This window comes from Panicum virgatum, chromosome 9K (genome assembly GCF_016808335.1).
Source record: "Panicum virgatum strain AP13 chromosome 9K, P.virgatum_v5, whole genome shotgun sequence".
NCBI lineage: Eukaryota > Viridiplantae > Streptophyta > Magnoliopsida > Poales > Poaceae > Panicum > Panicum virgatum.
The window spans coordinates 57,938,444-57,954,743 of NC_053144.1; the positions used below are offsets into that span (position 1 = coordinate 57,938,444).

Here is a 16,300-nt window from a genome sequence, read left to right on the forward strand (position 1 = left end):
GACTAATAGTCGTGGCGTCTTGCATAAAAAAAAAGTCGTGGCGTCGCTTTCGTGGTAAAGACTAGCGAGACACAGAGCTTAACTAATAACTGATCCGCTGATTTGTTTTCAGAAGTCCTTGGACGCACAAGGCACATCCTGTTAGGTTTGAGTTCAAAAATCTTGATTTGCCGGGTTCACCTGTTATTCTCGTATAAGGCCAAAATTTCTCGAAGACAAATTATTTGGTGGTGGCAGTCAGGTTACAAGACTAAGAGAATGCCGACACCGGTTGCCACCCAAGCCTTTTATCTTACGAGAAGCCTGACCGCTACTGCTCCAGCAAGCATGGGCGTGGACACGAGCCGCGGCGGCACGATCAGCGGTGCGTCGAGGCGCTCTTCCTTACCACCGCGACGGCGTGCTGGGGCGGCGGCGAGCCGCCGTCGTCGCCCGCGTCGCAGTAGCCCTTGAGCATGTCCCCCTCCTCGGGGGTGAACCCGATAACGGACAGCATGGCGTCGGCGGCCCAGCAGCTGTGCTCGATGACGCGGATGGCGCGGCAGCACCCGGGCCCCAGGTACGCCTCGCCGTTGAGGAGGAACAGGATGATCTCGCCCGTGCACGACTTGATGTCCACCAGCGCCTCCCAGCACTGCTGCGACCCCTCGCCCTCCAGCCGCTGCGCCAGGCCGGCCGCGTCAGGCGGCGGCGCCACGGGCGCGAGCGCCGCCGGCTCCGGCCGGCGCGCGCCCGCCGCGGCGAGCAGGGCCAGGCAGGAGAGCACGGCCAGGGGCATGCCGGAGAATGCCATGGGCGACGACGACGGTGGTGGTGCTAGCTAGCGTTTCGCTGGTGATTATCTGGGAGACGCCTGTGGGCATTGGGGCTTGCGGCTGTATTTATACAGGATGAAAGGGCATGCAAGCGAAGAGACGCATTTAAGCTTCAGAGAAAGCGAAAAGGCTTCAGTTTCAGAAATCAGAAGGTCACATTCATGGCGCATAATGAGCATGGTTTAACCTCGTAGTAGTGCTCATTACAGAATATGAACAGCATCTGCACGGCATCATTTTTGCTAGCTTCCTCTTGCAATTCGCATCTCTGCTGCTGCTGCTTCCTTTCATGTTTCAGCCAACATTGTTCCATGCAACATTGCCATGGGTGCTAGTTTTGTTGTTTTGGCATTCGCAGTTGCCTCGATCTACTTCTGATGTCTTTGTGGCGAAATGGATTGGTGGCCATCAGCGGCTGTACCAATTTCTACCCACTCCCGTGTCCAGTTAATCTCTCTTTCTCTCTGAGTACAGGTGGTCATGGTCTCACACTCTCATGAGTTACTCAGACAAATTCCAGTCATGATTTATTTCAAATATTGGTTGGCTGCGCCCGCGCGTCTTTCGGCGAGGAACGCAACGACCACGACAGCCGTGACGAGCGCCGGGCGCACCCTCCATGTGTCCTTAAAGCTCGTCGACCCGCCGGCCGGGGCTCTCTCGCTGGTTCGTCCATTGCCCCGGCCCCAGATCCTCAACGTTGCCGACGCCCTCGTCGTCATGCGCCAGCCCCAGATCCTCAACGGCTCAACGCCCCAGTCCCATACTCTTCTACTCCACCCGTGGCCGCGTCATCATCGACTGCTTCGTCTACCGAGCTGGCCCCATGCTCTTTGGCACTTCCAGTTGTACCCCCAATCCCAGCTCACAGAGCTGAGTAGTGCCGTCCGGCTCTCCAGCCAAACTGCGGTTCACGAACTTACCACATGTAGCGCCGTCTGTTAAGTTAACAGTGTTTTTACAAGTGCACAAATAGCTTGTAGTGGAACCAAATTTCAATGCATAACTTTTCCATTGCGGGCCCTTTTAGGATGCAGTGAAACCAAGACTGTATTTCTCAATGAAATGGATATGTTACCAAGGTCAAAATTTGAACAAGAGAATAGCTGCTGTTGTAATTTGGCCCAACGAACTTAACACGCATTGTTACATTTTGACTAAATCTACCAGATCAGTTCAGATATAGCATACTCCTCCAAGAAGTGGGACACCAGAAATTGTACCATTTCATGAATACTTAGTTTGATGGTGTACCAAGATTTTGGAGTACATGCAATGAGAGGCCCAAAGAGCAACTTTTAAGGCTCAATTTGGCCTCAAAGACAAAGGTAGGCAGCTACATCGGACTATAAACAAAAAATGCAAACCCAGAAAACTAAAAACTGAAACATGGCCAATGACAGATGCAAAGAAGCGGCAGCAGAAGTCCGAATTGCAAGAGGAAACAAGCAATCATCGACAGATGGATCAACAGTCGTTATCAAACCTTGGCCATTGAAGTCGCAGCTGTCCTCACTCTGATCATGCTGTTGGTAGTAGTTGTTGAACGCATACGACACGTTACCAGGCCAGCCAAGGCCAGAGCAGGAGCCACCAGGTGACAGAGCAGTGCAGTCACCATTGGAGCAAGCTGCAGAAAAACTGGCAGAAACATTGGAGAGGTCCTTGTTGTTGTCGATCACGCACCATTTTGATGGAAAGTAGCCCACATCAGGGGCATTCTTGAGTGATCTAGGACCTTGACCTATGTTGGCATAGTACTTTGCCTGGCCATCAAAGGTGAAAATACCGTGGTGTCTTTCATAACCTCCACTTGCCATATTCCTCTGATCTTCGTCTAGAAGGCTGAACAGATATGTCTCGACTGGAGGCACTTTGGGGCGAAGTGGAGTCCCAGATTTTTTGGCAAGGTGGTTGACTAGTCCAGTCATGAACGACTGAGCAATAGCTGGAGTTGCATTCACAGCTCCATCTGTTGGCCATCCTGCACTGCCTACAATGATGTCCATGTCACTGAAGCCAGCATTGGTTAGAGAAGTAACCACAGCATCTATGCTTGCATCGAAGTAGTTGTCATACTTGTTTTGACCATCTTTTACTGGATGTGACATCAGTTGGAAAAGATAATAGTCCAATGACAGATTCTTGTGCTGTTGAAAGCTCAAAAATGGATACAGCTCGACCATAAATGGTGAACTATTGTTACTAAGAAATGAGAGTAGTTCTCCCATGGTCTTGTTAACATCAGGTCTGAAGCTAGCTTTCGAAGGCAGCATAGATGCATTCTGGTATGTGTCGGCGCTACAGGGTACTACCACCTTGATCTTGGTAGATAATTTTGCAGCAGTCAGTGCTTTTTTAATATTTGCTGCTGCAGGAACTACAAAGGGCTGGAAATGTTGTCCATGACTAAGAAGAAATGGCTCATCCCCAACAGAAATATATCTGTAATGTCAATTTGCTTGTCAGCAAAAAGAAAGATAATATTCCGAGGCATAATAATAACTGAACACTGCTTTTACAAAACAAACATAAATTACACATTACTATTTAAATCCAGGATCCCCTCATTTACGCAGTGAAGAATTGCAAAATGTAAAAGAAAATGCTTTCCCAGTTGGAAAGTTGTAACCACTGGCGGAGCTACATGGAGGCAAACATGGGCCATGGCCCCCCCTTGGCCAGATGAAATCACATAGCATCATTTCAAGTTTAGTTGGTTCACTAACATAACACATTTACAACCATCCCAAAACAAAGTTGGTTCAATGACTTTCCTTCTTGGTTAGAGTATTCAAAGAGCAACCACCGTGCATATTGTCTTCTTTGTTTCATTTTCAGTAAGAATATAAAGAGAAGAAGTGGTTTTGATGTCTTCACAGTACAAGGTTTTTGCCCCCCCCCCCCCCCCCCCCGCCAGTTTCAACAGCGAGCATTGAGTGTGCTTTTTCTACCTTGAAGATCGTCAAAATAGGGCTGCGCAATATGATGGAAGATGAATTTCTTTGCAACAGCTTGCTAGTATATATGTTTATAAGTTAGGCAAAATGGCCTCCCCTACGGCTCATTTCTAGCTCCGCCACTGGTTGTAACCAAGGAGTAATCAACTAAAGATACACTCGCAAACTGTTACCATTTAAGAAAGTTTTTTTTTTTGAAGTAAAGAAGAAAGTTGCTCTTCAAGTTGATATGTTCCACCTCCATTATCTACTTAATATAAGTCTAGGATAATTCCTTGTGTCACATTTACCAAGAGGAAACCCAAACATACCAGAGAGTGAGGATCTCAAACTTAGTAAGAAACATCTACCCAGTACACCAGCACTAACATTTGCAAACCCTACATATGATTTCATTTCACAAACTAGTGCCTGGTAATAAAAATTCCAGTGAGCTACTACAACCAACACACATGTAGGAACTTAGGAAGTTATCAACAGGACTCATCAACCTAAATTAGTTAGAGCAATATCTCCCTTCTTCAGTTTAGATTAATCAGCCAACAGCCATCAGCATTGCTCAGGGCAAAAAAAATACAGACCCCACATACACAGAACCTAACCATCCTATAAAAATGACTAAGCTCGCATAATGTACTAGGATGTCAGGTTGAGAATCAAAGGGTCAACTTCTGACGATCAAGTCAATTTGAGTCAATAGTGTCCAATCGCCCTTTCTATGCCAACACAAGAATTTGGTCAACGTGAACCATAATTTAAGATTCCTTGTTTTTTCATCAGTAATAAACTAGCAAAAGACCCATTATTCTCCTACCCTTTCATGACCTAAATCTGTGAAGGGAATGGCGCATAGAAATCTTGCATTGGAACGGTGCTCTTACTCGAACCGAACGCTGGAGGCATAACGGGTGATGTTATCGTGGACCCAGGCGGCGGCGGCCTTGGTCGAGGAGGCGAGGGGCCGGAGCAGCGCGTCGGGGACCCCGACGGTGACGGCGACGCCGGTGCCCGCGAGCGCCGAGAGCGCGTCGGAGGAGGCGACGGCGAGGCGAACGCGCGGGACCGAGTTGGGGAGGAGCAGGCCCTGCACGACCTGCGCCGCCGGGAGCGGGTGGGAGGACGCGAATCCCCAGTTCACGCCCACCGCGGAGGCCACCGGTGGCGGCGCCACGGCGAGGAAAGGCAGCAGGAGGAGAAGGCCAGGTGCGAACGGCGGCAGCGGGCGGCGGCGATTGGACGGCATTGCCTCGTGTTCCGTGTGGCGCTGCAGAGCCCGGCCAGCAGACGGACTAGTCGCTTCGTCCCAAAATAATTAGAGTACGCATCTCAGTTTGAAATTTGTGCCAAAAAAATTATTACTCAAGAGTATTCGATGTCCCGATTCTTCTAAATTTTTTTTTGATATTTTTATAATTTTACACCATGCATTAGTTTGCATATTCAATCTTAAAATTATGAGAACATATCAGATGCAACCAACCTCTCCGTACAAAGACGAGTCTAGATTGTAAAATTAATCAATCATTCATACCACTTGGATGTTGATCTAATAATTCAAATTGAAGTTTCCATAATTTGCACGGAGAGATTGGTTTACATCTGATATGTTTCTAAAATTATACCTATTTTAAGATGGGAGTACTTCGCTGGTGCTGTTGTGCTTAGCCGTAGCCCTTTTTTCGATGAATCTAAAATAATCGCAAGTTGACAAGATCCTATGAAACACAGGAGTATGGAACTTTGGCACGAGGATTAGGTGCAGTTAGGCCAATTTTAATGAAACTATTATTAAAGTGTTACGAGTATGAAATATTATGTTATATTAACAAATTAGTTACTAATTTGATAAAATTATTTATAAGAAGAGATGAAAAAGAGTATCATCACGACACTCCTCCGACACGGTTATCAAGTCCCAAGTTTTAGTAATTGCATGATGACACTCTTTGCTGAAACTGGTCTTACTCACAATTGCAACTCTAAAACTGCAAGGACAAACGAGCATACTAGCTTCTATCATTTTCAGCTTCACCTGTTTCACAAATTAATGTGTTATTGAGTGAAGCTATTTTGTAAAGTCGTACTAAAATGTACTGAAAGTCTGGTGAGGTGAAGCTACTTCTTTTTTCTTCACCAGCTTAGCTTTACTAGTGAATTCATTTTAAGAGAAGCCCTACAAAATGGACACACAGATCCAGTGACATTCTCGGTGACATTGAGTCATTGACACGTGGGACTCATGTCTTTTGAGTCCCACACGTCAGTGACTCAATGTCACCGATAATATCACCGACTCTCAATCCCTACAAAACGGTCCCAAAGTGGCTTCATCCGACTTCCAGCGCCTAGGTTGCCCGCAGTGGGGAACTCCATCTCATCCTTGAGTACCGGATAAAGAGAATTTTTGCTGCAGCGGGGTACTCTAACCCGCGGAATACGATTCCGGAGGGCCTTCCGTCCGCCATTTTCAGCGCAGGTAGCACAGGCTCGCTACCTGCCGCCGTGGCGAAGGGCCCGCCCCCGAACCGAACCACCCCGCCATCACCGCCTGGTCCCGACGCCCTGCTCGCGCCGCCGCCGCACGCCTCCGCCTCGCCGCGCCGCCACAACCCGCCTCGCCATGGCGGCCGCTCGCCGCACCGCCTGCCGTGGCCGTGGCCGTGCCCGTCAAGCTCTGCCTGCCACGCCGGCGGAGCTCCGCCCGCTCGCCGAGCTCGGCCACGGGCGGTGGGGAGCTGGGCCGCCGGAGAGGAGGAAGGAGAGGAAGGAGGAAGGGGAGGGAAGAGCCGCCGCCGCGAGGGACGCGGGCGCCGCCATTGCCCCGCCGTGAGGGGGACGCGGTCGCTGTGCACCCAGGGCCCGACGCGCGCCGCCGCCGCAGCGTCCGCGCGTGCGTCGCTGCCACGCCCCCGCGCCGGCCCCCGCGCGCCCGCCACTGGCTCGCCGCCGTGGTCTCTGGCGCGCACCGGCCGTCGCCTGCGCGAGAGGGACGTCAGAGGGAGTGGCGCGCTTGGCCGGATCCCAGGCGTGGCTCCTCGGCGTCCGCCCCGCGCGGGCTGCGAGCAGAGGATGGAGGGGGGAGGGACGTGCCGCCTCTCCCGCTGCGCCGCGCATCCGCCGGCGTGGAGGGAGGGCCGCGCCATGCGTGTACGCCGCCGGGCCGCGGCCATGGCCTCCACAGCCGCGCCGCTCCGCTCCGCAGCAGCGCCGTGTCCGCCCCGCGCGGGCCCCTTCCCCCGCCACCACTGCCGGCCTCGCCGCGGGCCGCCGAGGGAGGAGGACGGCTCGCCATGCGCTGCCGCGGCCCGCCTTGCTGCAAGGAAGAGCAGAGGGCGGCGGTGGAGAGAGAATGGGAGGGAGGGGTGGGGTAAACAAGAGATAAAAAAAACTGATGCGTGGACCTCGCAGCTGGTAGTTGGTATAGAGAGTGGATGGGTGCGGAGAAACTGAATATAGAGAAGAAAATATTGATGATTAGGACGAAATATTCCGTTTAGAGAGTGAATTTGGAGTATGACGAGTGCGGGTAGCCTTATACGGCGGAACATACAGCTTCAATGTCACCAGTGAAGTCGTTTTGGAAAAGCCAGCGAAACATGCAGCATCAGTTTCACGGGTAAAGCCCAGAATTTACCCTCCCGAGCAGCCAGCCACCTGCTACGGTACATCACATATAGCTTCGTTTGGAATTTTTTCCCCCAACATTCGTGTGAGATATATTTACAAAGTTTACCTGTAGAGGCTAATATCTCTCTATATCTGCAGAGGTTTGTTTGGATCAAAAGGGTTTAAAATAAATTCTAGAAAATCTTACTATTTAGAAGTATTTAATAAAATTTATATACAAAACTACAAAACCCTAGACTGTTTCACAAGGCGACTACAAAACCCTAGACTGTTTCACAAGGCGAATCTAACGAGATATATTAAACTATAATAAACAGATGATTACTGTAGCATCATTGTAGTAAATCATGAATTATTTAGACTCATTAGATTCATTTCACAAATAAATCTAGAGATTATAGATTGAATTTTATCAATAATCTATGTTTAATACTCCTAAATATCAAGATTTCGTAAGGCTTATTGTAAGCCTCTAGAATCCAAACAGGGTCTAAGACTTACATAATTGCAGACGGAGTGAAAATAACCGTTAGCGGACAGATATGACTACACGAGAAACAACACACGAACAACTCGGACAGATATGACTACACGAGAAACACGAGAAACAACACACGAACAACTCCGACTCCTAACCAAGAGCGAGAGGCTGAGACTATCGAGACTATCCAATATCATGAGAATAGGGGCGAAACGTCTTGGAATGAACACGTGTAAGGTAGGTGCGGCAAATAACGAACTTTGTTTCACTCCCAATAGTAATTAGGTACTGCTCGAGCTAAGTAAAAGTTTTCCCGACACCAGCTGAACCCAAAAAACATGAACACCGCTGGTAACAAGTTTTAGTGAATCCACTGGGGTTCAGCCACCAAAAGCCTAAACAAAAAGAAACTGCTTCCAAACCGGACATCTTGCTATACAGCAAATCTCATCCAAAACAACCAGGGTCCAGAGGGGCCTTAATAAGCTGCGACTCCGGTATTTCTAAGGTCAACGTCGCCCATTCCTGTATCTTCCTCCTCTTCACTGTCATCGTCGCCATCAACCTCTGCATTTTGCGCCATCAAGGAATCAATCTGGTCGAGGAATATCTTGTCTTCCCGCTCACTCACCTGTTACAAGAAAGTATGCACAGCATTAGTTTTCAGAACCATCATTTGGAAGATAACTATACTTGAAAGAGGGAATGTAAAAGAATAAGCAGATATTGAAAAGAACTTACAGCTCTTGGTGGTTCCTTCACTACCAACTTTCCCTTGTATTTTTCAATCTCTGCTGTACAAGCCTTGATTGCATCAGTGAGAACTGAAATGCCTTGCTCCTGTTCAAAGGCAACGCACAAAAGAAACGATCATCACTATTGTTTTTGGAATAATAAAGACATGACAAGCCCTTAACCATGCTAGGGGTCAGAACTAAAAATAACAAACAACAAATACAACACAAAAGGTGAATTAAGGTGTTACACTAGATAACTAGAATAAGCAATGTAAATAATGTTTATTTAAGGTCTTTCCATATTGCTAATATATGATCTGTTAACCACAGGTTGCAGAAAATATCATTACTATTAATTATCATTCATCCAAGCTAAGAGTTCGAAATTAAGGTCATGAATATTGGGACACATTCATATGAATTAAGAACACAATGAGAAGTCTGAACCAAGCAATGCTGCATTGTAAATTTGGCTAGTCACTGTGTTACGTAAAATGCAACTCTAGGGAAAAGGCACAAGATCAAAATTATGAGAAAAGAAAACAAAATATAACAAGCACCACTATAATTAGCACCATATAAGTGCAACATGGAAAGCAATTCAATTAAATCTATCTTCCAGAATAGACAAATATTAATTGAAACATGCACTCTCAAATTTCAACAGAGTTTTTCAATCAAATTTGTAATCACACATTTGAGGAGAAATGGAGAGCTTTATCACAGAAGAAGCTTTATGTAATAACCCGCCCGAATTAAGTAGTGAGAAAAATACCAACCTTATCAAGAGTCTGTGTGGTCAGAACATAAAGTGGAGGAGCAACTAGCTTAATCTTCACAGGACAGCTATCATTACCAGAGGCTTCAGCTTTCATCATGGCTTGCTGCAAATAAATATAAAATTAGCATTTTGCAAACACCTCCTAATCATAGAGCATCAACAGGGGTAAATATAACCTTAATGTGGAGCACTCCATCAAACTGGAAGCATTTCATCTCCACATCAGCACGGATCTTGAGTGGCTGTGGTGTCATCCTCCTCCTTATGTTCTTCACCAGAGAATCCTTAACCTCAGGAGTGACAGCAGGCACCACCTTAGTTACCTGCCAGTAATTTTAAGAATATCCTTGTCTCAAATAGTTTCTATGAAACATATCTAGAGCAAATTCATAGTACTTTTCAATAACAGAGTACAAAAATCTGCAGGAACATCATTCCAAAACACATACAGAAACAGAAAACTAAATGTGCCAAATTTGGCAAAAGTTTGCCTATAAGATAAACTTGATACGAAGTTAATCACCAAAGCCAAGCTATACCACTGTCTATCTACTGCTTGCAATCCAAACTGATATACAAATCTGAATAGCATTGATTCCATCTCAGTTCAAGCTTCCAACTGAGCTTTTTTCAATATATTAACATCATGAGGTACCTACATGAGACCGAGGGAGGATAAGTACCCATCTACATTATCTACAAATTTTACTAATCCAAAAAAAAATAGTAACCTACTGCTCTCGGTTCTACATAAATTACAACTAGATCCAAGGGCAGAGATGCTATGTATGTGCAAAAATACAGTAACATTGAACCCTACTTAAGTTGGTTGTCACTAAAGCTAATAATGTTCAAAAAAACTTAAATAACCACAGGGATGACTACCCAGGTTGCCATGGCAAATGTTACTTTGACAAGGATTATTTTGAACTAACAGATATCTGGACTGTAAGATTGGGTATAATGAGTGGGATGTATTCATGGTTCTTATGGCGTCACCTAGTCGTCGCCTAGTCGTCCGGGCGATTTTCCAATCGAGGCGTCGGGCTCGCCATGGCTTCCGTGAGTATGGCGTCGCCTCGCTCGCCAAAGCGTCGGAAGGACGCCGCACGCGCGAAAAGGCGGCACGCGCGGGAGGAAAAGGTGCCGCGCGCGGGAGAAGAAGGGGCGCGCGCATGGTTCCGCTAGGCGCTAGGCGGATTCTAGGCGGTGACCCGCAGCCTAGAGCCTAGTCGGGATTAATCGAGCCTAGGCGTTTCAAGGCGGCTTGCTAGGCGGTACCATATACGTACATATACATTCTTATATACATCATATATACCTCTAAAAGAAAAAAACAGAGGACCACTAAGCCTTAGAGTCAAAAAATAAGCCCATCAAAGCGGCCCAACGGCCCAACAGCCCACCTCCCACCTTATCTCCTCCCCTATCCTCCTCTCCTCCTTCCCGACGCCCCTGCCTCCTTCCCTTCCCAACGCCGCCGCCCTGCCTCCTCTGCGCCGCTGCTGCCGCCCTGCCTCTTCCTCCGCGCCTGCCCCTGCCTCCTCCGCCGGCCCGTCCCCTGCTTCCTCCTCCACCGGCGCCCTCCGCCGGACGCTTCTCCACCCCCATTGGCGCCGCCGACGAGCTGTGCCCGCCTAGGGGTCCGCCTACCCCCCTAGGCCAGGCGACGGGCCTCGCCTTGCGATTAATCGCGTGGAATCGCGCCTAGGCGAGCGCCTAGCGGAACAGGGGGCGCGCGGACGGAAAAGGAGCGCGCGGGAGGAAAAGGGAGGTCGCGCGCGGGAGGAACGAGTGGGATTCGTGCGCCTACACCTTTGCGAGGACGCCCCATCTTGAATCCGCGCCATCCGAGAGTGGGAGGGAAAGAGAAGAAGGCGTGAGAACTTGGAAGCCGGCGCCAGCATCAGTCCGCCGCCTGCCCGCCTCATCCGAGCTCTAGTCCCCTCCCCGATTCGTGTATGTATGTTCTCCCTCTCCTTCCTCTGTTCTCCCCCAATCCTCTCCTACTCTGTCCTCTGCTGCTCTTCTTTTCCTCCCCCTCCCCCTCCCCGATTCGTGTATGAATGTTCTCCCCTCTCCTTCCTCTGTTCTCCCCCCAATAATCCTCCCCTACTCTTTCCTCTGCTTCTCTTCTTTTGCTCCCCCTCTTCCTCTGCTCTGCTTCTTAGTACTCGTGCTCTGCTGCTCCTCTCTGCTATTTGCAGTGCTATGTAGGAATAGATAGCTCATAGTTGTGCTCCTTTCTACTAGTATATGCCCATGTGGTTGCCTAATTGGTGTGAATATGTGCTTGTCTCTCTGAACCTTGCTGCATAAGAGATGGACTTTGCAGCAAAAAGGTATGAATCAGTGTATGTTTGTGCTATCCTATGGAAGGTTAGGGTAGCATATGGCGTCGCCTCGCCGCACGCCATACTCGCCTAGGCGTCTGGAAGGGGGTGGGTCGCCACGCCTCGCCTTACCGTCGTAAAAACCATGGATGTATTGCATTGAGCCTCTAGGGCGAATATATAGGAGTACATGGCTTGGAGGACAAGTAGCCTCTCCTAGAGATAAGGAAGGTTATCCTGGGATTACAATCAATACTAAACTAACCATATCCGAGTTGCCTAATATACTCTAACAATATCAAGCATAGAAAGTCACCGCCAGCTAATCATCTCAGTGTTATCAACATACCAGCAGCCACAAAGCTAGGATTATCCATTCAACAGAAAAGCTCCATATGGGGAAAATTTAACAGAGGGGCCATACCATCTACAAACTATTTACAGCTCCGGAAAAATGCCAAGGCACTGCTGCTCTAAGTTTCTAAAAAATAATAGTTGATTATACCATGAAGATGTCCAATAATGAAAGAAAACATGAACAAACGAGAATATTGTTTATCTGGGGCAGCTTATCAGTCTATGACAACCCTAAGACCGAAATAAAACCAGTCATACGTCTATTGAGAGACAGACCTATCACATTGATTAATGAATAACGAGAGTTTAGCAACCTTGGCATGTGTAGCCAGGTCACGATAGTGATTTGCAGGTTGAGAGAAAAGGTGGAATTAACCTCCTGCCCATCTGGGCCCGTCTCCTTCTCCTCGTAGGTCAGTGCGTCGAGGATGGAGTCGGGGTCGGCGACGATGAGCTTGAAGGCCTCGAAGGCGTGGCCGTACTTGCGGTAGAGCGGCCAGCCAATGCGCTGGTAGAGCGGCTCGAGGTCGACCTCGAGCGTCTCGGCGACGTGGCGCATGATGGAGTGCACGAGCTTGGATTTGTTGTACCTGTCCTCGCAGGCCTGCGCCTCCTCCTCGGAGACACGGCGCTTGGAGAGATCGATGTACCCCTTGTCACGGTCGACACGGAGCACGATGGCGGGCTCCTGGCGGCCGACCTTGATGAGGGCGGAGATGGAGCGGATGCGGCGGCGGGAGAGCTCGGAGAAGAGGATCATGCCCTCGATGTTGTTGTACTCGAGCAGGGAGACGTACGCGCCCATGTCGGCGATGTGCTTCACCTGGATCATCACGGCCGCGTCCACCTCGGGGAACCGCGGCTCGTACATCCGGCACTCGAGGTTCGGCATCTTCGCTGGCGGAGGGGCGTGGGTCTCGCCGGAGCTTGGGTCGGGAAACGGGGGCGGCGGATCTAGGGTTTGCTTGGGTTTTGGAGAGACGGCGGCGGCGGGGTGCGGGCGGAGGAGGAGCTTGGTGTTGTGCTCGGGAAGGGAACTCAACGAATCGAACGGCCACGCGATGGAGCGGATGATATACCCAACCGGTTTGCACCGCTTTATTAGTTCCGTTTCCCGGAGTTGTTGGCGTAAAGTGTACGTTACGTAACCTCTGAAGTCTTGACGCATTACGTGCGGCTCATCAAGGGAGGTCCAGAGTCCAGCCCCCTTTCCTCTGCTTCCCTTCTGAAGTTCTGATTCCCTGCGCGGCGCCGACCCTCTTCTTGGAGGAGGGGGTAAGAAAGCGAACCCGCCGGGGCACTGCCGCTAGTGCACTACACTAGCTGCGGCGCGGCCGGTGGGCGGTGCTAGCTCCATCGCCGAGTGTAAGGGGACCAGATTGCGAGAGATGGCCGCGCCGGAGCCATCCGCAGCGGGTGCCGGCGCCGGGGGCGAGTCGGCGAGCCAGGCGGCGGCGGTGGAGCCGATCCGGATGCCGACGGTGGAGGAGATCAAGGGGCAGGACATCTGGAACAACTGCGCGGTCCGCAGCGCCGTCAGTGGCGTCATGGGTGAGCGACACTGCTCTCGAGCCCGGGAGCTCCGGCTTTGTTTCCTTTTCTTGAGTGGCGTCAGTGGTGTTTCTATAATTTCGTAGCTCCCCAACGAAGTTTTGCAAGAAAACATTTTGATTGGGAGTTTGGGGGTACGTGAACTTGGCGTTCAATATTATGAAGTTTAACTGTCGCCATGCTTTGGACAAAAAAAAAATGTTAATCCATTGGAACTTGGAAGCTTGGAGATTGGATGGTGCTTGAGATATTGAGTGTGATATCGCAGCGGTTGTTCATAGGTTATATTGTTGTGGGTAGTTGTTCCCTGCTTTGTCAAAAGAGTTCAAAACAAATAAATCTAGCTTTGTAAGGAATGAGAAGAATTTGGTGTGCTAATGCGTCATTTCGGGAGTTGATTTTATTATTATTATTTTGTGTGTTCTCCTCTTGCCTGTTTAGATATCTTTAAAATTCTTGAACTATTTCAAAGAAAAATCTTATTGTCCCTTGAAATGGAGTTTAATGTGAAATAAGATATGCTAATGGAGTATGTTTGAAGTGAACTTGCCTCAGATAAGCGTGATATTTTTTATAGTTTTGTATGGTAATTGATAGTCATGCAATATGTTCACTGAATTGGTTAAAAAAATTCAAGTAGGTTGGGAAGAAGTTGCCCATAGGCAGGAAAAAGGCTGTATTAACTGTGCGCTTCCTTCAATGTTTTCTTATTTTACCTTCATTCTTGTTATAAGCATGGAGCAAAAAACATACAATTGCATTTTTCTATAGCCAGTAAAATTCAAGCTCACATTTAATCTGATTCATTTCAAGTTTACTCACTACAAGCAAAGAAGAGGGAAACTGATGATTAGTTTATTGAAGGAAGCTTTATTTTTTAATGCTTCATTCTATCTAGAAAGGCCTGAAGCACACAATTTTTTCCTGGCATAGCAGTCTTAATTTTTGTGCACAACATGTGTGTTTCTCAAAATGAGTTATAAGAGAATAGTGATATCCATATTGTGCACTCTATTTATCATCAATATAACCCAGTCGTCAGTGGTTGCTTACAGTTTGGCATAGTGTCGTTAGAATGACAGACATTAAGCTCTAATGTTTAGTTACTCAAGGTTAGAATGAAAACCATGTCTTCTCTTACCTTAAGCTAAATAGCCTACAGTACTAACTGCTGCACTTGCCATCTCAACAATGATAGATAGAGAGGTATGCATTTTTTTTTTTTGATAACTTGTATACTCAGTATCCTTCCCATTTAATAGGAGGTGGTCTTGGTGTACTTATGGGACTATTCTTTGGAGCTCTGGACAATCCAATAATGGCAGAGGAGATGACAGCAAGGCAACAAATAGTATACACAGCAAAACAGATGGGTAGGAGAAGTATAAGCAATGCTAAAACCTTTGCGGTGATGGGTCTGATTTTCTCAGCAGCTGAATGTGTCGTAGAGAAGGTAGATAATTGTAACGTTTTTTGTATTCATGAATGTCTCAACACTTTCTCTTCCTATTTAAACTTTGTATTCTCGTGCTTTGGCAGGCTCGGGCAAAGCATGACACTACCAATACTGCGGTTGCTGGCTGTGTCACAGGAGGAGCTTTAGCAGTAAAAGGTAACTATTTTGCCATGTCACTATCTACGAAATCACGAGACAATTGACTTAACTTATTATCGACTTACTTAAGTTCCATGACAATTTCCCGAACTAAAACCCCGCAGTGCAAATGTTGAAGTTGTATTTTGTATGGATTAAGGTGGATGTGTATCTTTGACATCCGTAATAGCTTTCTTCCAACTATTTGTGTATCTGCCATGTCTCAGAGTTCAGATAGCTGAATTTAATGAAGTGTTCTGTATTAGCTGTAAACCTGCATTTCCAAACATAGCCTGAAGTTGAAAGATGTTTCTGTTCCTTTTGTATGTATGGTGACATACACTTTTTCTATGATTCTATCCCCTGATTTTCCATACCTGCTTAGAATGAGTAGACATTTCCTATATTGCAGTCCTGATGTATCTATATTTGAAATCATACGGAACGGATTTTTTTTTCTTGCAGGTGGCCCTAAAGCTACATGCATTGGATGTGCGGGTTTTGCTGCCTTCTCAGTGGCGATTGAGAAGTTCTTTGATCGGCATACTTGAAATGGGTGATGCCAATTTGAAATGAAGCTTTTTTTGTAGCAGAGTATGAGCAGCAGTAGCAGAAGAACCTGGTTATTTGCAACATCCAGTCATTGACATCTCTTGAGAGATTTTGTACCCTAAAGTTTTTACCATTTTCAATTTATTTCCTGGCTTCGTAGATATAACTGGACCACTGGTGCACCTTCAAGGTCCACCTGAATCAATATTGATGACATCGACTGTGTTCTCAAATGTGTTATGTTCCTATCGACAGCAACAGGCTTCTATATTATTGTTCAATCTGTATTCTGTATGTGATAACTTGCTGAACGGACGTTGTGTTTCACTTCCGGTTCACTACTGATGCAGTGGAGGGAGTAATCCACGCTGAACTATTGGTTTCTTAGCCTTCCCCTTTTTCTCTGCGAAATATGGCATCATATTTGTGATGCAATTCTGTCAATAAAAATGTTCGAAATTTTTTAATTTCCTTAGTATAGTATAGCATATCCAATTTGATCTTGGACTGAT

At 47.5% G+C, this 16,300-nt stretch overlaps 4 protein-coding genes across 4 annotated transcripts; 1 reads left to right on the top strand and 3 right to left on the bottom strand.

The window, feature by feature from the left end:
- Positions 1-166: 166 nt before the first annotated feature.
- Positions 167-854, bottom strand: LOC120652694 (egg cell-secreted protein 1.3-like). Its single transcript, XM_039930580.1, has one exon. It carries the CDS (start codon positions 791-793, stop codon positions 359-361), a length of 435 nt encoding a protein of 144 aa, XP_039786514.1. The 5' UTR covers positions 794-854; the 3' UTR covers positions 167-358.
- Positions 855-2,003: 1,149 nt separating this feature from the next.
- LOC120652693 (glucan endo-1,3-beta-glucosidase 9-like) lies at positions 2,004-5,064 on the bottom strand. Its single transcript, XM_039930579.1, has 2 exons — positions 4,657-5,064; positions 2,004-3,260 (listed from the first exon to the last, which is right to left on the bottom strand). The coding sequence occupies exons 1-2, from the start codon at positions 5,016-5,018 to the stop codon at positions 2,162-2,164; spliced, it is 1,461 nt and encodes a 486-aa protein (XP_039786513.1). The 5' UTR covers positions 5,019-5,064; the 3' UTR covers positions 2,004-2,161.
- Positions 5,065-8,120: 3,056 nt separating this feature from the next.
- LOC120652695 (eukaryotic translation initiation factor 2 subunit alpha homolog) lies at positions 8,121-13,146 on the bottom strand. The gene is made up of 5 exons (XM_039930581.1): positions 12,468-13,146; positions 9,578-9,724; positions 9,400-9,504; positions 8,625-8,723; positions 8,121-8,514 (listed from the first exon to the last, which is right to left on the bottom strand). The coding sequence occupies exons 1-5, from the start codon at positions 12,981-12,983 to the stop codon at positions 8,362-8,364; spliced, it is 1,020 nt and encodes a 339-aa protein (XP_039786515.1). The 5' UTR covers positions 12,984-13,146; the 3' UTR covers positions 8,121-8,361.
- A 144-nt stretch (positions 13,147-13,290) lies between these two features.
- LOC120652696 (mitochondrial import inner membrane translocase subunit TIM22-4-like) lies at positions 13,291-16,069 on the top strand. The gene is made up of 4 exons (XM_039930583.1): positions 13,291-13,642; positions 14,905-15,095; positions 15,182-15,254; positions 15,702-16,069. Exons 1-4 carry the CDS (start codon positions 13,480-13,482, stop codon positions 15,785-15,787), a joined length of 513 nt encoding a protein of 170 aa, XP_039786517.1. The 5' UTR covers positions 13,291-13,479; the 3' UTR covers positions 15,788-16,069.
- Positions 16,070-16,300: the final 231 nt, after the last annotated feature.

Excerpts from the sequence above, each read along its gene's own strand:
- LOC120652694 (XM_039930580.1), bottom strand. The coding sequence starts at position 793 with ATGGCATTCTCCGGCATGCCCCTGGCCGTGCTCTCCTGCCTGGCCCTG.
- LOC120652695 (XM_039930581.1), bottom strand. The coding sequence starts at position 12,983 with ATGCCGAACCTCGAGTGCCGGATGTACGAGCCGCGGTTCCCCGAGGTG. Across the intron at positions 9,725-12,467 it reads CGGGCCCAGATGGGCAGGAG|GTAACTAAGGTGGTGCCTGC; the intron begins GTTAATTCCACC and ends AATTACTGGCAG. Across the intron at positions 8,724-9,399 it reads CCACACAGACTCTTGATAAG|GAGCAAGGCATTTCAGTTCT; the intron begins GTTGGTATTTTT and ends GCCTTTGAACAG.
- LOC120652693 (XM_039930579.1), bottom strand. The coding sequence starts at position 5,018 with ATGCCGTCCAATCGCCGCCGCCCGCTGCCGCCGTTCGCACCTGGCCTT. Across the intron at positions 3,261-4,656 it reads GCCTCCAGCGTTCGGTTCGA|ATATATTTCTGTTGGGGATG; the intron begins GTAAGAGCACCG and ends TTGACATTACAG.
- LOC120652696 (XM_039930583.1), top strand. The coding sequence starts at position 13,480 with ATGGCCGCGCCGGAGCCATCCGCAGCGGGTGCCGGCGCCGGGGGCGAG. Across the intron at positions 13,643-14,904 it reads CGCCGTCAGTGGCGTCATGG|GAGGTGGTCTTGGTGTACTT; the intron begins GTGAGCGACACT and ends CCCATTTAATAG. Across the intron at positions 15,255-15,701 it reads AGGAGCTTTAGCAGTAAAAG|GTGGCCCTAAAGCTACATGC; the intron begins GTAACTATTTTG and ends TTTTTCTTGCAG.